Genomic DNA, 26,887 nt, shown 5'->3' with positions numbered 1-26,887 from the left:
CAGAAATCACTCGACACGTTTCATGTATATTGTTCACGATGGAAACTAAAAGTAAACTTGTCCAAAACCAAAATAATAGTTTTTGGAAGCAGGCCTGCTAAAAACAGCAAACTCAAACAGAGATTCACGTTTGGCGATCAAACTATAGAGATTGTTGATACTTATACCTATCTTGGAATAAAGTTACATAGAAACGGGAGATTTGTAGAAGGCATTAAAGTCTTAGCAGAAAATGCAACAAAAGCCATGTTCTTATTTTTTAAAAAAAAGCACAAAGAATTAATCTACCTTTGGACTGTTTAATATCGGCATTTGACACTTTGATTGCACCGATCCTAATGTACTGTTCTGAAATCTGGGCATTTGAAAACATTCAACTAATTAAAAAAGTCTGTTTAAAATTTCTTAAATTGGCAACAGTTCTTTGAAATTCAACACCAAACTAAATGATTTATGGAGAACTTGGAAGGGAACCCCTCTATATAAAAATATACAAATGTGCTATTCTATTCTGGCACAAAATGCAAGTCATAATGAAACCCCAACACCAACAAATATTATTTAGAGATTTATCACCAGTAATTTCACTGGCTCTCCTGAAAAACTACTATTTACAAAGTTTGTTAAAAAAATATTAAATTACTGTGGAATAGGTGAAATTTCCGTTTACGTGTTCTTCATCGTGGTTAGCTTTAAAAGTTGAAGAAATCTTGAAAGACCAGTTTTTGCAGAACTGGCATAGTTCCATTGCTGAAAGCCCGAAAGGTGTGTACTATAAAATGTTTAAAGAAAATATAAGTTTCGAAAAATACCTTTATCTGCCTAAAAATGTCTATTATCCAATCTTGAAATTTAGAGCAACAAATCACAACTTACAAGTTGAAACCGGACGCTGGTCTGATACCCCAAGAGTGGAACGTTGTATCTATGTAAGTCCCCGGTTGGTGACGAGTTCCACTACCTTTTTAGATGTGAAGCCCTTCTCCAGTCGTGGTCTATACACATACTTAAAGATCTCTACGAATGGCCTAATATGTACAAGCTAAAATAATGTCTATCTAGCACCAGAGTAAAAATGTTAAAAACTTGTCTAAATTCATCAACATCATCTTTAGATTAGTCGCAGCTGTATGAGACTAATGTAAACCTAATTTTGTCATATTTCACTGAAAATCTCACCACTATATGTATTTACCTTATATTCCTGTCATCTTGATTATATTATCATACTTGATTTTATATTCACTGACCGCCACCGTGGTGTAGTGTTTAGAGCGTCCGCCTGGAGAGCGGAAGGTCGTGGGTTCGATCCCCCACCGCGTCATACCAAAAGACGTTAAAATATGGTACTTGCTGGTCCCTGCCTGGCTCTCGGCATTAATGGGTACAACAAGGATTGGTCGGCTTGGAGTCAGTATAATGTGTCTTTAAAAACTTTAAATGATATTAAGATAAATAATACATTTTTGTCTTACATCATCGAAAACTCCTGACACCGGGATATGACATTAAATAAATTCAAATGAAATTCTAGAATATTGAGGACAGGATGTATAAACTGGTATTTGTTTATTATTTGAATGATATTGTTTATTTATATATTTACACTTGAAATCTAACTTAGAAATAGTTTTACAATGCATAATAAATGTGACTTTTACCTGTAGGTATTATTAGCTACTTGCAAAATTATCAGAACAGCTTGTTAATTGTAAATACTGATTCCAAGTAATATTAACTACAGCATTGGTTATTTTAAGGTTATTTCTGTGTCTGGTTAAGAACAATGGTTTCAGTTTGTTCAGATATCATTAAAAATAATTTCGAGTTAAAGTGTATAAGTTACAACTTTAGGAATGTTGCATTTATTAGTGAGAAACCATGGTAACAAAGTCCATCCCTGTTATCCAGGATGTTTTATGTACAGACTGATATGCTATATACCCTGCTAATCCAGTTTAATATATCAAGTGCTAGATCTGACAAAACCATTATACTGTGATGTAATTCATTGCTAAATTGATTGGTTATTGATTTTATGCTGATGGGCGAGAGAACCTTGGAGATAGGTACTGGTAGGAAAGATGGAGGGTGAGACATTATTTCTGAAATGAAGATATTTAGGCAGATAGGCTTGGGTAGGTTGTAATATAGTATCTAAATATCTCACACTGGTTAGGCCACATAAAATAATATTCCTGTTTCTCATCACTTTTTAAAAAAAAAATGGGTCGGTCGGGTGGATTTGATTTTTACATTTATTTTTACCCCTTGATTTCTGTAGAAATTTACACATTTTCTCCGATAGAAAATCAAAACTTTGAAGTGTGAAAAATTCATGCTTATTTTAAGAATCAAAGTTGCATTTTCTCTTGAGTAAAAAAATCTTGAAACAAGAATATTTTTATACATGGCCTTAGTTGAGAATAAAGTCAATGTGATATGGGGCTAAAGGATGGATGAGTTGACTCAGTGAGTATGGTTATTGATGCTTTTAGCAATATTGAAGTAATATCACATGAGTACAATATGTGAAGCCCATTTCTGGTGTCCTCCACTTTATATGGCTGGAATATTGCTGAAAGTGGTAGAAATTTAAACTCACTCACGCACGCACTCACTCACTCACTCACTCACTCACTCACTCACTCACTCACTCACTCACTCACTCACTCACTCACTCACGCACGCACGCACGCACGCACGCCGCACGCACGCACGCACGCACTCACTCACTCACTCACTCACTCACTCACTCACTCAGTGGAGATAGTCTCACCCACCAATATCTCCTGTGAAAGCTACTTTTGGATGATACTTCTCTACAACATAGCTAATTGTCTAGTCAGGGAAGCTGCTGTAAAATATCAGTAGCTCCATTCTTTACTAAACCTCACAGAGTTACCTCCCTTCCATCACTGCGTTACGGACATAGTTAACCTATTGATTGATCAGGGGGAAATCAATACAGCTTCCTCCTTATCTTCTCCCCGATCTCCTGCCGCCAGCAGCACAGATGCACAGCCGTGATTGGCTCTTTAATAGGAACCAAAGCACCCAGGTTAATGCCCTGGTATGATATGAAGATGGATTTTATTAAATTCTTGACAGGGTCGATAAAACTATTTAGTGTCTCAAAATCATTTACAGAGGCGATAGTGATGCAGACTGTGAGAATTAGATCTTAACAAATACAGTTTGTGTATCGTTTGATTTGAATTACTGAATAGAAAACAATTTTTTTGTTGATTTAAACTTTTTTATACAGATTTCAGGTAGTTAAACAGTTTAAGTTTTTATAGTAAATCAACTGTTGATAATAAGTCAACATCATCTTGTGCTTTTTGAATACATTTGCATCCAGATGTGAGAAGTCATAGAGAATCATTTCATGCCTGCATGGGACTGATTCTCACAGTGACCTTAGCGCTAAGATGGTAATATTTCCATACTTTAACATAGTCTGTAACATAGGATTACAGTAGTTCTAGTGTCATGATCATATTATGGAAAGGGGCACACTGATTCTCACGGTGACCTTAACGCTAAGATGGCAATATTTCCATACTTTAACATAGTCTGTAACATAGGATTACAGTAGTTCTAGTGTCATGATCATATTATGGAAAGGGGGACACTGATTCTCACGGTGACCTTAGCGCTAAGATGGTAATATTTCCATACTTTAACACAGTCTGTAACATAGGCTTTCATTCCATCTAGTGCTATGATCACTTTAAGGAAATGGACCTGCCGTTTCTCTGAGTGATCTTAGCGCTAAGATGATAAAAATGTCCGTGCTGTTAACATTGTCTTTAGCATAGGCTTACAGTCCATCTAGTTATGATCACTTTAAGGAAATGGACCTGCTGATTCTCTGAGTGATCTTAGCGCTAAGATGATAAAAATGTCCATACTGTTAACATTGTCCTTAGCATAGGCTTACAGTAGTTATGATCATATTATGGAAAGGGACCTGCTGATTCTCAGAGTAATCTTAGCGCTAAGATGATAAAAATTCCCATGCTTTTAACACTGTCTTTAACATAGGCTAACAGAAGTTCTAGTTGTGATCACTTTATGGAATATTACACTTTCTTTCATATAATGATCTTAGTGGTATGACAACTGCACCTCTAATGAATTAACATGAACTTACAGTAGTCAGCACTGGCATCTAGGTATGAAATCTAGGTATGTTTTAGTCAGATAAAATTGATTTTTCGCCAAGTGTCAAGAAGTATTGGTACTTGAGTGTCAGGTAATATTGGCTATCCAGGTTATATCGATAATACACAAATTACAGTGTTTCTGAAACTAAAAAAGCCCAATTTCTCTCAATTCAAATGTTTAAAAATTGAAAATATTCTGATAAATATCGTGAATACACTACAAATTATTAATGAATAAATTTTACTAAGTCTAATGCCACATTGTTGACATTTCAGATTCAGGGAAAAAATGCTTATCAAAGAAAAACATACATATGCAGTAAAATGTCCAGAAATATTATGTGTTTCAATCACATTTAAAAAATTTTCACCAAGTAACTTAATTACAGCTGTTTTTCATGTTATAATAAAACTTATAGTATTCTTTTCCCATTGATACACGCTAAGCTACGCAAAACTTTTAATCTCAAAACTAGAAAATGATACCTCTTATAGAGACAGATCCAAACCGAGATGAAGAGCTAGGCTAACACCCTGTCCACTAAGCCAGTTAATTAACACTCTAACAAACAACCTTGGTCCTTAAAACCTACTTTGAAATGACCTACAAGCTAACAATTTTATCAGTACACCCTCCAAAAGTTACTTCAGTTATTTAAGGATAATAATGTATTCTATCTGTAGATACACAACTGTTGGAAATAACTTGCTTGTAAATCTTACTGTATTTTACAACAATTCTAGAGCCATTTCCTGCCTGTTCTACATTCTTCTTACCAAGAGAAATCATTTCTCCATCCCTCTTTACAAAGTTAGGTTCAACATGTTGGATTCTTGCAACCAACTGATGCAGCCAAGATGTAAAAATCGTACTTGTGTACTTCTCGTCTAATTCCTTCATGCTTCAGAAAGCCCTTTCTCAAATTAAGGTAGAACGAACATTCTTCATGCAATGTATTTTCAAATCAGGACCAGCCTCCTCTCCTCGGAGTATTAAATTACTCCAGGTATGCAGGAATAACTGCCAGGTAGATTTTCAATAAAGATTTTTAACGATCTTCCAATAGAGGGCATCTCTTTCAAGTGGCTGCTGCTCCTGATCATCGGTAGATTTTTGCCAGCACATTCCTGGAAGAGTTCATCAGTGTAGCTTATCTCGGCCGACTTGTGAATATTGCCAACCTTGACGTAAACTTGGATCCGTGAGTGTCAAAACGTGTGCTTAGGCGGAATATAGTTGCTTTCATGCAGTCGGCTTCTGCTTTGTGAATAAAGTTTTTGAAAGCAAGTGCGTCAGTGTGTAGGCTTTGACTATTGGCTGTATAGGAGAGAATTATCGAGGCAGCTTGTCTGAGCAAGTTTCTATTCAGACAGAGAATGACATTGGCTGGCTGTAAGGTACACTTGGAGTGTATGCTACTGTGTGTGGAATATATAAATATCGATGTGATTTGACTGTCTCTGCTAATTAAACACTTCACAGTTTGGACAGAATTGTTTGCCCACTCTGGCCAATAACTCTGCGGTTATGGATTCCTGAGGGAAACAGATTTGTGAATCGGTGAAGAAATTTGATGGAATTTAGCTTTGAAGGGATTAGTACAAGTCGTGATTGGCGTAAAGACACAATTGGCTCAAACCATCCAGGAGAGAGACCTAGACACATGAACATCCAAACCAGATATTGATCGAGGTTCAGTGTGCGTAAATGCTCTGATACTTCCCGCCAAAGCCATCTTAATAGGGAGCAGCATCGTGGTCAGCGGTAGTGTGCTCCATAGGGTGATTACTAGCAGTGCTAGAGGCAAGGGAGGTCGGCCTTGACAAACTACTACAAGTACTACAACCATCGTCAACCTTGTTCCCATAATGCCTTGCTTCTGGCAGTCGTCAGAAAAAGGAATATAAACCTATATTTTGTGTAACTGTGCATTAATACGATTGTCCAGATGATGCAAAAACTGCAATTCCTGTCTCCAAACTTCCGCAAAAATGGGAAAATATCTGTGTCAGGTCCGCCGGAGAAAGCTAAACGTCGCAATTCCATGTTTCCTACTTCCAGGCATGCAGAAGACCTCATCGTCACCCCGTTTGCACAGATTCTGGCAAGTCTACGGAGTGTCCGGAACAATTACCTGGCCCTCACCAATGTCCCGATTCCAAAAGACAGGTATGTTCAATCTTACCCTTTCATCACTTTCTATATCTTTGTCCTCTATATTTCAGCTCCTGTTGACAATCAACATTTTGTCTGTTTCCAGACCTTCTAGAAACCGTTTGCCCAATATTGCACATCAGCCCCTTTGACTAAGGAATGTTAAAGAATCTGGGTACAGTGCCACTCAGTTTTGAATAACATAATGTCTTTACAATGTTGAAGTGAAGAATTTCAGCATGTAATGGAATTTGATACATAAAACTTGATTGTAGAGTTGTGTTAGTTTGAGGTGGTTGTGATGTGATGACACATCTTATGATTCCTTCAGGACCTAAACAGGGCAATGTTGCGTTGAGTAAATACATTTAATCCAGGGCCAGCAGAAGACAAATGCGAGATAATGAAATCTGTGTGGATGCTGGCCCCTTGAGGTTTGAAGGGGGGAACTGCCTGGCACTGGTCACATCTCATTTACACCAGACAGGTTCGGCTGCACTGGAGTCAAAAATTAATTCCTCTTCAGTGTCCTTCACGGAGTGCACACCAAAGTCAGCCATTGTTGGTTTGTGAGTGTTTTGGAATTTCTGTAGACGACAGTTCTTGTGTAACTCAGTAGAATATGTGCATCTGACGTTTAGTTCCTGACTTGGTTGGTTGGTAACTTGTTATAAGCCCAGATTTGTTTATATCCTAAGATAAGCCCAGATTTGTTTATATCCTAAGATAAACCCAGATTTCTTTAAATCCTGAGATAAGTTCAGGTATCTTTATATCCTAAGATAAGCCCATAGTTGTTTATATCTATTTGGTAGCTGAGAAATGTCTACAATCTATGACAAAACAGCTTTGTTTATATCAAGTTATATATATACCCAAATTTGTTCATATCCTTTTGTAAACCAAGATGTGTATATATCCAATTATACACATAACTTTGTTTATATCTAGTGATAAGCCAGTATTTTTCCCCAATAAGTACAGATTTCTTTATATCCATCCATATACACAGCTTTGCTTATATCTATGTATAGATCCAGAATTCTTTATATCCAGACATGTCATTGTTTCTTTGTACCCATTTGTAAGCCAAGATTTTTTATATCTAATTTAATAAACAAGTTTTTTTTTCTAAGGTCAAATATTATAAGAATAAAATTGTGATGACAATACACTTCAGTGTGACATGATCAAATCTTAACGTGCCCCAAGTCCTTTAAGTTTGCTGAATAAGCCTCAGTGTTCCCAGAATACACTCCAATGGGACAGGAATGTCCCTCAGTGTAACAGGTGGAGGAGAATAGAGGATTTCTGCTTGAGCTACAAGTTGGAAATAGAAGGGTCCTGCTTGAGCTACAAGTTGGGAATAGAGGGGTTCTGTTTGAGCTACAAGTTGGGAATAGAGGGTTTCTGTTTGAGCTACAAGTTGGGAATAGAGGGTTTCTGTTTGAGCTACAATTTGGGAATAGAGGATTTCTGCTTGAGCTACAAGTTGGGAATAGAAGGGTTCTGCTTGAGCTACAAGTTGGGAATAGAAGGGTCCTGTTTGAGCTACAATTTGGGAATAGAAGATTTCTGTTTGAGCTACAAGTTGGGAATAGAAGGGTTCTGCTTGAGCTACAAGTTGGGAAGAGAAGGGTCCTGTTTGACCTACAAATTGGGAATAGAAGGGTTCTGCTTGAGCTACAAGTTGGGAAAAGAAGGGTCCTGTTTGAGCTACAAGTTGGGAATAGAAGGGTTCTGCTTGAGTTACAAGTTGGGAATAGAAGGGTCCTGCTTGAGCTACAAGTTGGGAATAGAAGGGTTCTGCTTGAGCTACAAGTTGGGAGTAGAAGGGTTTCTGCTTGAGCTACAAGTTGGGAATAGAAGGGTCCTGCTTGAGCTACAAGTTGGGAATAGAAGGGTTCTGTTTGAGCTACAAGTTGGGAATAGAAGGGTTCTGTTTGAGCTACAAGTTGGGAAATAGAGGGTTTCTGCTTGAGAGCTACAAGTTGGGAAACAGAGAGTTTCTGCATAAAAGCTACAAGTTGGGAAATAGAGAGCTACAAGTTGGGAATAAATGGTTTCTGCTTGAGAGCTACATGCTATGAATAGAGGGTTTCTGCTTGAGAGCTACATGCTATGAATAGAGGGTTTCTGCTTGAGAGCTACTTGTTATGAATAGAGGGTTTCTGTTTGAGCTATAAGTTGGGATCAGAGGGTTTCTACTTGAGCTGCAAGTTGGGATTAGAATGTGTCTGCTTGAGAGCTACAAGCAGAGAATACATCATTACTCTTGTGTTGAAAGTATAAATATTCATGAAATATATGAAAACGACTGAGACAGGAAGAGCGTTTGACTCAAGTGATCACACAATGAACTGGGACACCAAGAACGTGATGCGAATGCATATAATCCTCTTGGGTTTTACATCGACACTCTCGATCTAATCTTGGTGACACGATGCGATATAAATACTCTAAGGATTGTGGTATGTCGACAGAATTCATAACTTGATCATTAGCATGGCATCACTGTTGAAATATTGGCGAAGTTAGACAGAGGAATTAAGGTTTACGGGAACAAGAGTCAATTTCTTGATGCAATCAAGCTGTTATCATTGTCTTCTTGTTGATTGTTGAAGTTCATGCGGTGAGTGACGTGTGCAAAAAGTCTGAGATATATGAGTGTTGCAAATCAGGATACTGTGGTTGAAAATACATTTCCATCCAAAGATCACAATTGACGTAGATTAAGGAATTGATACCTGAATTAAGTCTATTTTCAATAAATCCTGCAAGGCTGAAATATTACAAATAAAATCTGAGATTCCGATACTGGAATTGATTGTATTTGGAACAGCGGAATTCTGCTCACAGACGTCAGTGTTTCATCATTGACGTAATCACACAGAAAATATGGATAAAAACCCAACATAGAAAAACGCTTCTGTTGTATTTCTTCAAAACATAAGGGATGATAGTTCTGAGCTGTGTTCCAATTTTTACCATATTAGAATCAAAGAAGGATTTCTTTTATCATCTAAGCGAAATATGAGTATGGTTCTATTTGTGGAGAAAACCCAGTCTACTGATTCATAGCAAAACCTCGTTAGTCTGCCACTATTACTTTGCAGTTTCATATTGCCTTTGAGATAGACTGGGTGTCACCTTGTATAATTTACAGGCCCTATTTGCTACCTCGACACACTAATGATTTTATGATTTTTTTAAACTTAATAGAAGATAATTACAGGAGAAATGTCTATTCGGCATTTTTAGAAACGTTCGTGTATTTTCTGACCTTTTCAAAATTTAAAGGTCATTTCATTTAATTTCAAATTGTCAAAATTAATTCATACCAAACAGTCATGACTGTTGGCTTCTATAAATACAACATAGCTGACATCTTAATGCCCCGCATTAATATTTTCAGATTCATTTTATTGAAATTAAGGACGAAATAGCAGTATTGATTCTGATTGGTGTGAGTTTTGACAGAAAAGAAAGGGACTGTGTCATCGTAGTCCTCCAGCTGAATTAGGTTGGACCTGCAAAGTTGATCCAGCGGGTGGGTGGAAAAATCTACAAATATCAGATAACTGGATAATTCCTTCAGTGTAGCAGTTGAAGGGTTTTATTTCTGGGGCTGTCAGTGCCTGTCTGCCATTTCATTATCTAACACATGGGTCGTGTCAGATCAAGGACTACCATACTGGTGTGTGTGTGTGTCTGTTGTTTGTCTATTAATGCCTGTGTGTATTTCTCTGTGTTTGTGTGTGTGTGTGTGTGTCTGTTTGTATGGGTCTTGGTCTGTATGTCCATCTGTGTGTATGTGTGTCTGTATTTCTGTGTGTGTGTCCTGTGTCTGTATTTCTGTGTGTGTGTCCTGTGTCTGTATTTCTGTGTGTGTGTCCTGTGTCTGTATTTCTGTGTGTGTGTCCTGTGTCTGTATTTCTGTGTGTGTGTGTGTGTGTCTGTATTTCTGTGTGTGTGTCCTGTGTCTGTATTTCTGTGTGTGTGTGTGTGTGTCTGTATTTCTGTGTGTGTGTCCTGTGTCTGTATTTCTGTCTGTCTGTGTCTATGTGTGTCTGTCACGATATGGCTGAAATATTGCCGATGTGACTTTAAATCTTAACTCACTCACTCACTATGTGTGTCTTATGGCTATGTAATGAATTTATTATTTGTTTGAGATGCACTAGTTTCAGTCAGTATTCCCCGATTAAAATTTTGTTTTGAAAAATAAAATTCTTCAGCAGTATGTCCAACATGCTCTATGAATGATACTGTTTTTTTATAAAAGAAACTTTTTATGATTTTTTTTAACAGTGTATATTTACTTCTAAATCTAAGCTCTTATAAATCCTGCCCCCTAGACCTGACTTATTGTAGGCATTATGGAGGGTAGAACAGGATGAATGCCAGACAATGTCTCTGCTTCAGTTCAATGTCAGGGGGTCACCAGTATATTCTGCTTGTCCTCCAGTGTTTTGACTGGGCAAATAGCATTTCATGGTGGACTGGACTGAGTTTGGGACATTGCATACAGTACCAATCACTGTTCAGGGTAGCTGTAGTAGAATATTACTCAATTACTCAAACATTTCTAGACTTGCTGTTTCATGACACACTGTCTTCTAGAACCATCTCTTTGTTTCATTGTACACCATCTTTTAGAACCATCCCTTTGTTTCATGACACACCATCTTCTAGAACCATCCCTTTGTTTCATGACACACCATCTTCTAGAACCATCTCTTTGTTTCATGGCACACCGTCTTTTAGAACCATCTCTTTGTTTCATGGTACACCATCTTCTAGAACCATCCCTCTGTTTCATGGTACACCATCTTCTAGAACCATCTCTTTGTTTCATGGCACACCGTCTTTTAGAACCATCTCTTTGTTTCATGGCACACCATCTTCTAGAACCATCCCTTTGTTTCATGACACTTCTAGACACACCATCTTCTAGAACCATCTCTTTGTTTCATGGCACACCATCTTCTAGAACCATCTCTTTGTTTCATGACACACCATCTTCTAAAACCATCCCTCTGTTTCATGACACACTTTCTTCCAGAACCGTCCTTGTATTTCATGGTGTAGGTAGATGAGTTACGATACACCAGTTGGCATTCAGTAAGTTATTAGTTGCGATAGAATCAGAGTTGTTTTCTATACCGTTGAAAGCATTAGTGCGTTCTAGGTTTTTGGCACAACTGTCAGGACAAACTCATCTAACAAATCAGGAGAAGCCATTTCAAGAACTATGAAAAATGTCGTACCTAACTTTCAGAATGTTGTGAGGCAAAGCAAGATAATCCTGTCCTGGTTTAACGATCATACACATCACACACCTTGTGTTTCGCCAGTCAAGTGGATTGGCAGACATCAAGATTGTTTTCTCAGGATAGACAAACATTGATTGTTTGAATTTTGTACCTGTTAAGTTCCTACTTGATAAAATTGCAATATTTTATCTGAGGGACTTGCTGATTTGGTGTCCCATTACATCCCACCAGTAGTGTAGACTTGTGAAGCTGGGTACAGTGAGTGGTTGAGAAGAGGTTAATGCTGCTTTTAGCAACATTCCAGCAATATACCAGCAATATCATGGTGGGGTCACCAGAAATGGGCTTCACACGTTGTACCCATGTGGGGAATCAAACCCGAGTCTCACGCACAACAAGGGAATGCTTTAATGACAATTCTAACCCACTGCCCCGAAGGTGGGTGTGAATCAACATGAGACACTATGAGATTGTTGGAGTGGCTTTCTATAAGGAACCCGTTGAATATGGATCATAAAACATACAGCAGTTAGTACAGCTGTACTCAAAAACAAAATACACATATTAGAAATATGTCTGCTTGCCCATCATGTGTCGGCAACATCTTCTTGGAACCACTGAACAAACGAATCTTAAACTTTACCAATTTATCCTACCAATAATGCCATGGCAGCTAGTTCAGGAGACGGAACTGTGACTTGATCTGTTTGAAGTTGTTTGTGTCCATTACTCGATCATTTGTGTTCAAAATGTAATGACCGCCTCCATGGTGTAGTGGTTAGAACGTCCGCCCGGGAGAGTGGAAGGTCGTGGGTTTGATCCCCGACCACGTCATACCGAAAGATGTTAAAATTTGGTACTTGTTGGTCCCTGCCTGGCGCTCGGCATTAATGGGTACAACAAGGACTGGTCGGCTCGGAGTCAGTATAATGTGTCTGAGTGGGGTATTCATGCTTCACTGCAGCATGGTATCTCAGTGGGCTAGCACTATAAAACCAGCTTCAGTCTGGGCTAGTACAAGCAGCCACACATACACATACACACACATGCAGCGAAATATTCTCAAGCACGATGTAAAACCCAATTTCACCTCACCTAAAAAATGTAAACTTGTTAGGTGTTGGGTCTCAAAACATGTTCTGTGATATTTAGTTTGACCATCTTAAAATTTCTCAAGATACATTTCCTCTTTTGTTTGTTTGTTTATTGTGTAATGCCAGTCTTGTCAGCTGTATTCTATCTGATGCAGTTGTGTAAATAGCCGAGCTTAAATCAGACAATCATGATTGACATTGTAAGCTGGAATTGATGCCACACAAGGTGGCTTGCTCAGAGGCCAGGGCCCTGTTCCTCAAAGCGATCATAGCACTACGATAGTCGTAAGTCTATGTTAAAGTATGGGAGTTACGATCACCTTAGCACTACAATCGCTTTGAGGAACGGGTCCCTGGTTTTATTTCGAGCATTTGTTCCATTTTCAACAAATATTTGAAGCTGAACTTTGGCATGTATGTTTCTCCTTTGGATCAAATGCTTTGTTCAGATCATTAGATCATCATCATCATCATCAATATCATCATCATCATCATCATCATCATCTTCTTGCTGCAAATAGCTGCAAAATTGCTGATGCAGTTTTAAGCAATATTTACTCACTTATCAGCATTATTTTTTTAATATATCTCCCCCACAATTGTTAAAGTAAAAGATTTTCCTATACTTTATAACTCATATCATTGTATCCCAATTGTGTAGATCGATGCTCATGCTCTTGATCACTGGATTGTCTGGCCCAGACTAGATTATTTACAGATCACCGCCATATAGCTGGAATATTGCTGAGTGTGGCATTAAACAACACTGCAACCAGCCAAATCATAGACTTTATCATCACCGTCCTATTTCTACGTTTCAGTAGTCATCCAATAAGTAAAGTTCACCGAGAAAATGAAAGGTAAAGTCGTTGTGTGGCTATACCCAGCTCGCACCTATATAATCTACTGCATGGTGTTATACTAGCCGACATGCTGTTTTATACTAGCCGACATGCTGTTGCAGTACTAACATTTTGACAAGCCTTTACTTTTTGTTTAACATAGCATTGTATTGACCAGGCTGGTCCAAAGCATGGAGAATATTGTGCATTCTTGATTTAAGTATCAATTTGATAACGATTATGATAGCAGGTAAGCATTGCATGATTTGATTTGATGGTGGTAGTATATATATATGTATGCATCAACACCTAAAGCTATAACTACTCTTTGTAAGAACATGGAGAAAATATTTTTAGCCTTCCAAAATTCAACAAATGTGAAAAACAGTAGAATATGTTTCAGCATGTAAAAAGCACATTACATGTAATATTTAGTTTGAAATGTAGGCTTGCCTGACTGAAAGTCATCTTATCCTGTCTTAACTGGTTTGTGTGTCAATCATTCGTCTAAAAAACACCAATATAGGTTAATGGCAGCCATATTGAAAATCCAAAATCACTCAGTTGTTTAAATTCATTTTTTGCTTGAGATGTGAAATTGGTATGTTTAGTTTCTAATATGTTTAGGTAGGACAAGATTCAATATTTAGTTTTCATAGTTTTGTAGTATTGTATATTTTGATCTTCTGTTTGATCATTTAATTGCATATGTGGCTTCTCTTTTGAAATTGCCAGATGAAAAGAGATGAATTATCTTATAATTATAAATATTTTGTATAAAATCATTGGGATTTATTGTTGTTTTTATGTAGAGAAATTTGAATATCACTACTGACGGCACATTTTGTTAAATGACTGTTTTTTAATTGATTTTAAACTATTGACTTCATACATAGGTAAAATACAGTGCTGTAGTTTTATTTTTAAGTGTAAAAATCCATCTTTTATGGGACACATATGGAAATTTTCACTTTTGAGTTATATTCCAGACACTTTTATTGTATTAGAATTTACAGAAACTCTGAAACTGGCTTCATAAGAAAATATTTATTGCTTCTAATAAAATATTTTCAATCATATCAGTAGCTAGGTCCTTTCAGAGCTTTTTAGTGTCAGAACAGATTACATAAAAAAAAGTTGAATGTGAACCGAACTTAGCGTGCATGTTATACAGATTCTAGATTAATGCAATTTAAGGATATGTGGTGATGAGAGATTATTTTGTGTGACATTATATATAGAAATGAACATCGTTTGTGTAGAGAAAAATATGTACCTACAAGAAAGTCCTTTCCGTGATCGATGTCTCTGGAATGGTGATGACGTCCTGCATTGCACTGTTGGTTATAAAAAATATTTAAATGTTAAGTTATTTACTAGAGAATTCAAATAATAGCTGAAAACTGATACATGAGACATATCATTTGTAATTGGAGACTTATCATTTGAATTCATTATGTTATCTTCCCATGAAGTGTCTTGAAACTGATACCAATCAAAATTGTCAATGTTTTTTTCATCTGCATGTATCAAATTTAACATCGAAATATTAATTTTACAAATAAATAATTTTTCAAATATCAGATATGAAATTTAAGATATTATTTCATGATTTTTTTATAGTGACTTGAATATGTTCCGTGCATGTGTAGAAGTATATATGTAGAAGTAGGCGTAGACTGTACCATATTTCCTCCGTACTTATGATGTCAGTCACTGGATTGTCTGGTCCAGCCTCAGTTATATACAGACCTCTGTCATATAGCTGGAATATTTTGGAGTGCAGTGATAAACAGCATACAAAGAAAGAAACTACTAGATGCCCTGTGTTATATAAATGTTTACTGAAGTCATTGACCTTGCATGTGTTAAAGGTCTGGTCCCGGTTGTTCAAAGCACCGTTATTTTAACGTACCATTAAACACTAACGACCCGTAAAATAGCTAACGAAAAGTTAGTTAACAGTATGTTAAAATTGGTTGCTGGAAGGTGTTTTTAACGGGCTGTTAACTAATGGTATGATTAGAAGTTAACAGCCTGTTAAGGACCTAACCATTACCCACAATTCCGTGCACACTGTCCCATGATTCCCTGTCAAAATGGCATCGCAAATGATCACCTCAGTAACATCAGACTGTAAGAAAAGAAAAAGAAGAAAAAATTTCAGCACCGATTAAGAAAATGGAATTCAGTCAATGTATCAAGAAAATGCTGAAATTTAAATCTGAATTCCTTCGGTTTTCTTTGTGGTCTAATGTTCATGAATGCTGCATTATGCTGGACAACAAACACCATGTTGTCACCATGCAGCTAGGTCTAGAACTAATGCTAATGGTAACGTTAGTGAGCTAATGTACCCACTCCCCTTACGTTAAGTTAACCTGGTCTTAACGGGCCGTTAAAAGTTAACGGAGCTTTGAGCAACAGGCTTTCGCTCTCTAAACTTTAACGATCTGTTAAAATTTAACAGGCTTTTGAACAACTGGGCCCTTGTATTCTTTTGTTTACTGTAAACACAGTGGTAATTCGCTGTTATACCAAATTCTAAATTGTCTAGTAATTCAACAGGTACATATGCAGTAAATTGTCATTATTGATTGCCAACATGCCACAGTATTTGAGATCCAGTCTCTGATAGAGTTCCTGTTTTTGGACACAGAGAATGACCAGGTATCATAGGTCAGGGTTTGAGAGCCTCAGCCTCTTATAGAAGCAAATAAGGTATTGACACAAAACAAATTGTCAAGGAATGGTTCCTGTGACAAGGAAAACCATATTCAGCAAGGCATTTCTCTGAAATGGCAGGTTTATCTGCACCAATCCAGTGTTCTCTGGTTCCACAGAATTGGTAAATGTCTGAGACCTGCATCACTGGGGTTTACCTCCCCCACGAGGCTGACTGGCCGTGATATAATGGGAATACTTCTGCTACAAGTGGTGGTAAACCACTCACTCGGAAATGGCAGCGAAAATATGTCTTCTTTCCATGTCTCTTATTTTTTTGTGGTAGAGGGAAGGAGAGTGGCCTCAATGCAAGTGTTTTCAACTTCGAGTACCACAGGACACAAGAAAGTATGGACAGATTGATAGACACTAATTAAATCTAAGCACATACGTAAATCTGTTCTTCCATGACTTGATTGTAGTCTGAATTTCAGAAATTCTTTGTTTCCCCAGTAAGAAATAAAAGCCGAACACTCTGTTATCTCTCTCCCAGATGTCCATTTTGAACTCTGGATTAAAGTTGACCTGCGGTACATCATGCTTGTCTTAGGGCTGATTAAGATAGGGTGTTCAGGGTCTATGAAAACCACTTGTCTAATGGATGGAGCATATTTGGTTTGATTCTTTAGCTGTGTCATACCAAAAGATTTAACTGATGGGACTTGATGTTACCCTGCCTTGTTCTTGGTATTTAGGGGAGATAACTAGGACTGTTTTGTCTTGGAATCTGTACATTGTTGACAGGAAGGAGGGTGTCCATGTTTAAATGTGGCATGGTGTCTCATGTGGCTAGAACTATAAAACTATAAAACAGACATTAGTCCAGATACACACAAACACACTCGCTCACTCGCATGCATGCATGCACGCACGCGCGCACGCACGCACGCACACACACACACACACACACACACACACACACACATGCATTATAAGTGACATACTCTTCAATGCGACATTTAACCCAATTTCAGATCACCTCACCTCACCTCACCTCACCTCAGGCACTATGACTTAACGTTATCTGACGACGTTATTGTGTCCAGCAGTGAATAGTACTAATTAGCCCATACATTCTATTAGTTGTCTTGGCAAATATTTACATTCTACAATGCTAGACCTGGAATATTGCTGAACGCAGGGCTCAAAAACATTGACATATATAATGGTTAAATGTGACCCTTGAATTGATAATATTTAGGTGTCATTTTATTTGTACGAAGATAAGCTGCAAAAAAAGTATTCAGGTAGGCTTGATAGTGACTTAAGACAAACAAAACAGGTATTTGATGGTGATGAGTGAGTGAGTGAGTCAGTATGGTTTTACGCCGCTTTTTTAGCAATATTCCAGCACCATCACGGCAGGGGACACCAGAAATGGGCTTCACACATTGTACCCATGTGGGGAATCAAACCCGGGTCTTCGGCGTGACGAGCGAAGGCTTTAACCACTAGGCTACCCCACCGCCCCGATGGTGATGAGTTATACAGGTATGATAGTTGTGTTTGGACCTACAGTTTGCAGTATTTCAGTGATGGTTTTCTGGATGGTAATGTTTGTAGCTATTTATTCAATTTAATTTTCAAATGTATGCTACTTTTGCCTGGTAGGTTATTCTGAAATAGCTGTCATCTATGAAACATCTTCCCCACTCTAGGCCGGATTAGATGTGGGCTTGAGTCACTGCATGTTAATGCATCGCTTGACAATTTCTCCTCCAAAATAATGGCTTGCAATTTTTTAGTTCATGCATGTGCAGTACAAAATTAAATAAAGCATTTGGCGCATCATACAGAGTTCGCACACTTTGAGATTCAGTTTGAGTTTCTTTGAGGCAGGAGAAACTTCTTTGATACTGAATAATGAAATCCAATATTCAATAGAGAACTGAACATTTTATTTTTAGGGTTGAAATTGTGTTAAGAGGGGCTAGCAAGATAAAATGGCCTGTGATTGTATTCACAGTGTCCGTTTGTTATTTGTGTTCGCAGGACTTTCACATTCCTTTATGTCATTTGTTAAACATTTTTCTGTGTAGTGCTCTATATTATGTACAGATCTGTTCTGACTTCATGTGAAATCAAATTGTAAGGATGCAGGGAAAAAGAACATATTATCAAAGAGGAAGTTTAGTTCAGAGGCTATTTCTCTTTCTGTCCCTCGTGTCCTCAGTCATGTTTAAATGAAATCGTACTCTCATTTAATACCTCTCTTTATTAGATCTGACAAGTCGTCCTGTAGGATGTCATGACACGACTTGATGGGATGTCAGTGTCTGTCGGTTTATCAATACTCCGAGGCAAAAGTAGCTGTGATTAGATAAATGTATTAATGGCTCACAATTAATCATAATTTACGAAATGATCGGTTTTCTGTGGGCTTGACATGCCAAGATGGATGATGTTTTAATGTGTGTTGAGGTAAAAAAATATCGTTTAATTTTCTGTGATGTTTAAATTTGTTCACGTTGTACAAGGGAAGGAATATAACTTAATGTTTAGTACAACTTGTGTATAGGACTAAAATAATTTAAATTTGAATGTTTGTATTTGCTTGATTCAAGGTTTCAAAGTTTTGGTTACAATATGACAGAGGATTGAGGGTATGTGAGAGTATTATGTGTGAGAGAGAATTAGAGAGTATTACGCGTGGGAGAAAAATGGAGAATATGAGACATTGTGAGTAAGAGGCCTTTATAAATATAAGAGAGTATGAATGTGGAGAATCTGCACAAACAATTTGACTGTAAGAGAGTGCGTTGAGAGTATAATATAGGGCTGAGAATACAAGACTGCACCGAGAGAACAGAAGCTCAGATAATACGAGTGAGTGTTGAAATAAGAGAAAATCAGACTAGAGTAGAAGAGAACGTTGAGAGCAACACCCCTAGTGACAAGTTCAGCACAAGATGTCTGCGGGAGCGAGGTTGAAGTCAATCAATCGCTGATTTGACAAGCGATCGGCCATCTTGACCTAAGCAGGAGCCCAGGCAATGAGTCCATCTAGCCTCAACTGGTCAATGTCTGCCGCAAGGCTATCGACCGCTTACAGCCATCAACGTGGATAATCAGTTCAACCATGACGCAGTTCATGATGAAATGACGTAAATTTTGAATTGGTTGGAATGGAATCCTGCGGATGAATAGAGAAGCGCACTTGTGCAAGTGTTGTGACTGGGGCAGGGAGATGGGAAGGGATCTGGACATCGATTCGCAGTGCGTCAAGAAATTCTGCCACTCGCAAAATAGAGGCAGCAGTTTAGAAAATGATTTATAGGAATTTGTAGCACTTGCGATACACCAAATCTTTTAACGACAGTGTAAATATAGTTCAATATTGATCTGTCTTTGTAAGTACAGCAGTTTGCGTAATTCGTCATTTGTTTAATTGTTCTTGTATGAAGGAGGTAGAATATTGTTCAATAGTTTTGAAATGGCTGCGTAGGGTGTGTGGGTGTGCGTGTCGTAACTGACTGTTAGCAGATGCATGTTTGTTCCCGATTGTCATTTGCACAGTCGCTATATATAGACATCCTCTTTCATCTGTTTTTTTTCATAATAGAAAAAAACCCATGTCATATTGACCTAAAGGTTTGTTTTTTGTGAAATAGATTTTGTAATTTATTCACACATAATAGGATGTTAGGCAAGAGGTTAAAGTGTTAACTAGTCCCATCATATACCTGTGTTTGGTTCCTTATGGTACAATATGGCCTTTTTTAGAAGAAGAGGTTTATTCAGTATAAAGGCCATTAGCCCATGTGCATTACATACCAAGCAATAAGAACAGACAGCTTGGTGGTGGTGGTGGTTCGAAAGCTGTACAGATGAAGGGTATACTGTCATGATAGTATTGAATGTATAGATTAAGCTTTTTTGATATATTTTTATCACTTAAATATATGTCTTTCTTATAAGGTAATGGATATATAAAGTTGCAAAAAATAATATTTGGAAACTAGGGCAGTAATTAGTCTAAAATTACTTCTAGAGTATCTGACATCTAATTTCGACTCCCTACCAGGGTACCTGACCCCTTATTTTGATCCTTTACCAGGGTACCTGACCCCTTATTTCGACCCCCTACCAGGGTACCTGACCCCTTATTTTGACCCCTCTACCAAGGTACCTGACACCTTATTTTGATTCCCCCTACCAGGGTACCTGACCCCTTATTTCGACCCCTAGTCTGTCTCACTGTCCCTGAACCACATTATTTTCCCCACTGCTAAGCCCTCTCTGTAGTGCTAAAGCCCTAAATAAAGCAAGTCTAGATTTCCTCAGGTTCAGGTTCTGAATCTCTGGTCTCCCTAGGGCTCCTTTTCAATTTAAATGGGCTTGTTTGTTACTATCAAAATTATATATATTCAGAGACTAAGCATTAGTCTATTCGACCCCCTACCAGGGTACCTGACACCTTATTTTGATCCCCTACCAGGGTACCTGACACCTTATTTTGATCCCCTACCAGGGTACCCGTGTATGTCTCAAAAGTTGGGTATGAAAATTCTCAATGAGAATTTTTTCACCGGAATGCTGACAGAAACTACTCAGATATGTGTATAAGATGAATTGAAGATATGCTGAACTTGACCGAAGATTTGACTTCAGTGAAATATATAAAAGTCTGAAGAACAGCATCAGAAAGAAATGCAAACTTTAGTGACTTGTTGTGAATCCCCCAGCCCAAACTTCTCATCATATTAAAGCTTTTACACTTTTTTTTCTTTATTAATAGGCTTTTACCTGTAATGTTAACACCGTGTATTATTCTTATTGTCATTTTACACTATATCCACTGGTCCTGGGGCGGTGGGGTAGTCTAGTGGTTAAAGCGTTGGCTCGTCACGCCGAAGACCCGGGTTCGAATCCCCACATGGGTACAATGAGTGAAGCCCATTTCTGGTGTCCCCCCACCGTGATATTGCTGGAATATTGCTTAAAGCGGCGTAAAACCAAACTCAGTCAGTCAGTCCACTGGTCCTACTGAGGATCGTCTGACCCCAGTACCCGAGCTACCCGTTGGAGTACTACAAAAACAGAATACCTGAAATAATAATACCTGAAAACTGAAATCAGATCTCGTTTATTACAACAACAACAAATGACAGATACAAGTTGCTCCATTTCATTGACGTCCATTATGACGTAGGTATGTGCAACTATGCATCAGACCTTGACTGTTTGTTAGACACAAGACTATACATGGCTTTCTCATTGCTAAATGTGATTCAGTATTAAAAGTTTGTAGTGTGTATTTACTTCAGTTAATCGATAACAAAATAAAAAAATGAAGTGTTTATCTAAAGCGAATCTGGCAGTAAGGATGTTCAATTTGAGGCTTTAGGAACCCAAAAACAACAAAGATGGTAAAAGCATGATGGTATTTTTTATTTTGTCTAATTGACATGTGAATGTTATTTTAAAGTTAAAGGTGGGTGGGTGGTCCCCGGTGGGTGGGTGGACCTAGATGGTGGGGCGGTCCCAGGTTAGGGGGTGACCCAAGTGGGTAGGTGGGTGGGCAAAGGTGGTTGGGTGGACCCAGGTGGTAACCCGACTGGTTAGGTAGACCGAGGTGGTTGGGTGGACCCAGGTGGTTAGGTGGACCCAGGTGGGTGACCTGACTGGTTAGGTAGGCCGAGGTGATTGGATGGTCCAAGGTGGTTAGGTGGACCCAGGTGGGTGACCAAACTGGTTAGGTAGGCCGAGGTGGTTGGGTGGTCCTAGGTGGTTGGATGGACCCAGGTGGGTGACCCTACTGGTTAGGCAGGCCAAGGTGGTTTGGTGGTCCCAGGTGGTTAGGTGGACCCAGGTGGGTGACCCAACTGGTTAGGTAGGCCTAGGTGGTTGGGTGGGCAAAGGTGGTTGGGTGGTCCCAGGTGGGTGACCCTACTGGTTAGGTAGGCCGAGGTGGTTTGGTGGTCCCCGGTTGGTGACTCGACTAGTTAGGTAGGCCGAGGTGGTTGGGTGGTCCCAGGTGGTTAGGTGGACCCAGGTGGGTGACCCAACTGGTTAGGTAGGCCGAGGTGGTTGGGTGGTCCCCGGTTGGTGACTCGACTAGTTAGGTAGACCTAGGTGGTTGGGTGGTCCCAGGTGGTTAGATGGACCCAGGTGGGTGACCCAACTGGTTAGGTAGATCTAGGTGGTTGGGTGGTCCCAGGTGGTTAGGTGGACCCAGGTGGGTGACCCCACTGGTTAGGTAGGCCGAGGATGGCCAGAGGATGGATAGTGTCAATTATCTGCCCAAACAGATTCCTCTGAGTGTAAGAAGCAAAAACGTGGTGGAAATGTCCAGATCACTGCAAGTCAGCGATGTGAATGAAGGGTACTTTTAGGGGGTATGCTGTGAAGGGAGCTTCTTCTTGTGAAGGTAGATCCTGCCCACAGGTGATTATATTGCCCTGATCACTGAGTGAGTAAAAGGGTCTTCATGTGTTTTTGTCTAGCATCTTATTGGGAGTTTTTATACAGTGAAACCTTGTTAATGTGGACCCTGTTAAACTGGAAACCTTTCTGTCACAACTGGGAATGTATATAGAGGATATTATATGAGTGCCCATGTTATACTATGTTTACAACACGAGTGCCGAAATGTTGGTATTTCCCAAGTGAGAGCGAGGGATATACCGATATTTAGGCACAAGTGTCGTAAACATAGTATGCTATGGGCACGAATATAATATTCTGTTTATTACCGGAGTCATCAATTTGAGGAAAATAAACCCAAATCTACTTTCAAACATAGACTGGCTACCTGCCGTCGCTGCATGTAGAACGCAATGTCACAGGAGAAACGTGGCGTCATAGCATTGTTCATGACGTCATGTCACCATGACAAAGTGATATTTTGCCCTAGGGCATCGTATGAAAAACCTGAACCCCGATATGTTCGTCCTCGTTTTATGTCGGCATTTGGCAGTGGTCAGCAGTGTGACACAGAGGAACAGCAGAGAGCGGCTTCACACATTCTATCCGTGAACCCAGACTTTAGGTATGATGAGGAAACGCTTAAGTCACTAGGCGACCACACCATCCTCTGGTTACCCTGACACAGACTGGATGATTTATGTGGCTCCCATGTGGTCTGAATATTGTTGATTGTAGCTTTAACAACATGTGTACCACTCAAAGACATAGCTCCTTAATTCCTGTGAATGTGCCACTCAGACACTGACTGTAAGCAGAGCTCGTTGTGGGATGGGCCGATCTTGCTTCGTCTTTAGGGGATTTGATTTGTCTCTGGATCTGTCTACTCAGGAAGGGACAGGTCAGATGAAATAGGGTTTATTAATATCATTGCACTTATAAAGAGACATACAGGTCTTCGGGATGACACAGTGTCGGATTGACCCACCGACCTTCCATTCTCTGGGCAGGCCCTCTATCCCTACCCCTGGAGGTAACCTGGACTCAACAAGAGAATACAACATAATAATCGACATTAACATTGTTTATTGTAATAAATATGTGAAATGTGTGATCCTGTGCCGAGAGCTCAGGTCACAAATCATTTGAAGTTAAGCAACGTTGAGCATGGATTCTTTTGTAGGGTAACCGAGTTTGGCAGCTTGATTCCGGAGAGTTTCTAGGGCTTCGGTCCTGCCCCACAATGAAGCACATGTGATACTAGACTAACGCTTAGTCTCTGAATATATATAATATCGATTGTAACAAAAAAAACATTTAAATTGAAAAGGAGTCCCAGGGAGACCAGAGGGAAATCTAGACTTGCTTCATTTAGGGCTTTAGCATTGCAGGAAGAGCTAGGCTGTAGGGAAAATAATGCGGTTTAGGGACTTTGAGGCACACTAATGTGGCACATGTGCTCTCACCTTAGGCAAGTGAGTTTGTTTAAAATTGCCTCTGTTTGCCTAGCAGAAAATGGGTACCCAGTGGGATAAGTCATGTGACTATTAACCTTCAAGCGCCTCACAGCTTGGGTTATCCGGGGTAATAATAATAGCACTTTGAACAAGATATTCATCCTGGATTGGTGCTATAAAAGTGGACTATTATTATTTGAACTGAATATATTACAGAACAACAAACCTATAGAACTCATCCTTAAAGTATAAAAACTTTGCTCAGAGAAGCATCCCCTATTACAAGTAGGTTGTGTTTAGCATGAACACTGTACAACTGTGTATGCATCCTTCCAGGAACTATTAGACCCTGCAAGTTTACACCTGCCTGACTTATATATCTGGTCTCCATACGCGCAACATTACCAGTTATTTATAGCATTCCTCCATTATCTAATTGAGTTAAGTATTTTTCACCAGTAAAATCCAGGAATACCAAGGGCAGAATTCCGGCCTATTTAAGTCTCTTACTTTCTGACTGATAATCACCATGATTGGATTTTCGGGGCAAAAATTGTCAGGTACATGGAAGGATTTTCAGGTCTGACGTAAGAGAAGGGTCTCAGGACGCATGTTATTATGTGAAGTTCACACGTGGAGAGTTTTACTTGGGAAGTCAAATGAACTTATTTCTGTACGGAGCAGAGACAGTTTGATGGTTTATGTCACTTTTAACTATATTCCAGGCATACTTGAAATTTGCATCACATATTCCTAGCATTCCAGAAATGGGTATCACATATTCCTGGCACTCCAGAAATGGGTATCACATATTGTACCCATGTGGGGAATTGTACCGAAATAAATGCTTGAACCATAACACTACCCCTCTGTCCCTGGTAGGTTGTGGTAGAACAACAATCTAGAACACACTTGTTAGACCTCTAACGAGCTAGAACACTGAGGTATGCCTAACCGATTGTGACCGAACAAACCAGCAGCCTCACCGCAGTAGTGGAGGGGGCACCGTCAGTATCTCCAACCTCATACTAGTGTCTGTCCAGGTAGTGGAGGGGGCACCGTCAGTATCTCCAACCTCACCCTAGTGTCTGTCCAGGTAGTGGAGGGGGCACCAGCAATGTCTTGAACCTTACCCTAGTGTTTGTCCAGGTAGTGGAGGGGGCACCATCAGTATCTCCAACCTCACCCTAGTGTCTGTCCAGGTAGTGGAGGGGGCACCAACCTCACCCTAGTGTTTGTCCAGGTAGTGGAGGGTGCACCGTCAGTATCTCCAACCTCACCCTAGTGTTTGTCCAGGTAGTGGAGGGGGCACCAACCTCACCCTAGTGTTTGTCCAGGTAGTGGAGGGGGCACCATCAGTATCTCCAACCTCACCCTAGTGTCTGTCCAGGTAGTGGAGGGGGCACCAACCTCACCCTAGTGTTTGTCCAGGTAGTGGAGGGTGCACCATCAGTATCTCCAACCTCACCCTAGTGTTTGTCCAGGTAGTGGAGGGGGCACCAACCTCACCCTAGTGTTTGTCCAGGTAGTGGAGGGTGCACCATCAGTATCTCCAGCCTCACCCTAGTGTTTGTCCAGGTAGTGGAGGGGGCACCATCAGTATCTCCAACCTCACCCTAGTGTCTGTCCAGGTAGTGGAGGGTTCCCCATCAGTGTCTCCAACCTCACCCTAGTGTCTGTCCAGGTAGTGGAGGGGGCACCAACCTCACCCTAGTGTTTGTCCATGTAGTGGAGTGGGCATCATCAGTATCTCCAACCTCACCCTAGTGTCTGTCCTGGTAGTGGAGGGGGCACCATCAGTATCTCCAACCTCACCTTAGTGTCTGTCCAAGTAGTGGAGGAGGCACCATCAGTATCTCCAACCTCACCTTAGTGTCTGTCCAAGTAGTGGAGGGGGCACCGTCAGTATCTCCAACCTCACCCTAGTGTCTGTCCAAGTAGTGGAGGGTGCACCGTCAGTATCTCCAACCTCACCCTAGTGTCTGTCCTGGTAGTGGAGGGGGCACCGTCAGTATCTCCAACCTCACCCTAGTGTCTGTCCAGGTAGTGGAGGGGGCACCGTCAGTATCTCCAACCTCACCTTAGTGTCTGTCCAAGTAGTGGAGTGGGCACCAGCCTCACCCTAATGTCTGTCCAGGTAGTGGAGGGGGCACCAGGCTCACCCTAGTGTCTGACCAGGTAGTATCTCCACTCTCACAGTTCTGTACTGGCAAAGTACAGGGTGGGGATGGGGGGACATTAGTGACCCATGTGTCTCAGGCACCCTGATTCGCTTTACAGGGTTGTGTCCCTTTGTTCATGGGTTCGAATCTCAGTTTGCCCATGCTCAAAGTTCAAAGTGAGGTTAAATCCATTGCAATCATTCACAAACTTTTTCATCCTATTTGGTTTTACTAGACAACATGTATTCTTGCATTTATATTTAGACTAAAAAAGCTTGTGATGCCTATAGTGAGTGAGTGAGTGAGTGAGTTTGATTTAACGCCGCTTTTAGCAATATTCCAGCAACATCACGGCGGGGGACACCAGAAATGGGCTTCACACATTTTGCCCATGTGGGGAATCGAACCCGGGTCTTCGGTGTGACGAGCGAACGCTTTAACCACTAGGCTACCTCACCGCCCCGTGATGCCTATAAACAGTATGAATTCTGGATTGAAGCGTCCACAGTAAATTTAGTTAATATGTCCTGTAAACAATTACATAACTGAAGCATTAGTCAACAGAAGTCATTGTCCACTTTACAACTGGTCAGGATGTAAGTGGACAATTAGTCAAATAGCCTAGTTATTCCTTTCCCA

General features: G+C 39.8%; 1 protein-coding gene and 1 long non-coding RNA gene across 2 annotated transcripts in view; both read left to right on the top strand.

Annotated features, from left to right (window-relative positions):
• LOC124254979 (cAMP-specific 3',5'-cyclic phosphodiesterase 4C-like) overlaps positions 1-26,887 on the top strand; it is a 471,981-nt gene that overhangs the window by 369,933 nt on the left and 75,161 nt on the right. Inside the window, 2 exon segments of the mRNA XM_046688819.1 lie at positions 6,235-6,342; positions 13,519-13,557. Coding sequence (XP_046544775.1) covers positions 6,235-6,342; positions 13,519-13,557 — 147 coding nt within the window.
• On the top strand, positions 25,219-25,704 carry LOC124254981. Its single transcript, XR_006892595.1, has 3 exons — positions 25,219-25,288; positions 25,424-25,476; positions 25,665-25,704. It is a non-coding gene; the product is annotated as an uncharacterized LOC124254981 (long non-coding RNA).

Source organism: Haliotis rubra, unplaced genomic scaffold, assembly GCF_003918875.1.
Source record: "Haliotis rubra isolate DU_JTF1 unplaced genomic scaffold, ASM391887v1 Scf59, whole genome shotgun sequence".
Taxonomy (NCBI): Eukaryota; Metazoa; Mollusca; class Gastropoda; order Lepetellida; family Haliotidae; genus Haliotis; species Haliotis rubra.
The sequence above is the reverse complement of the archived record's forward strand: the minus strand, read 5'-3'. Positions and strand labels throughout refer to the sequence as shown.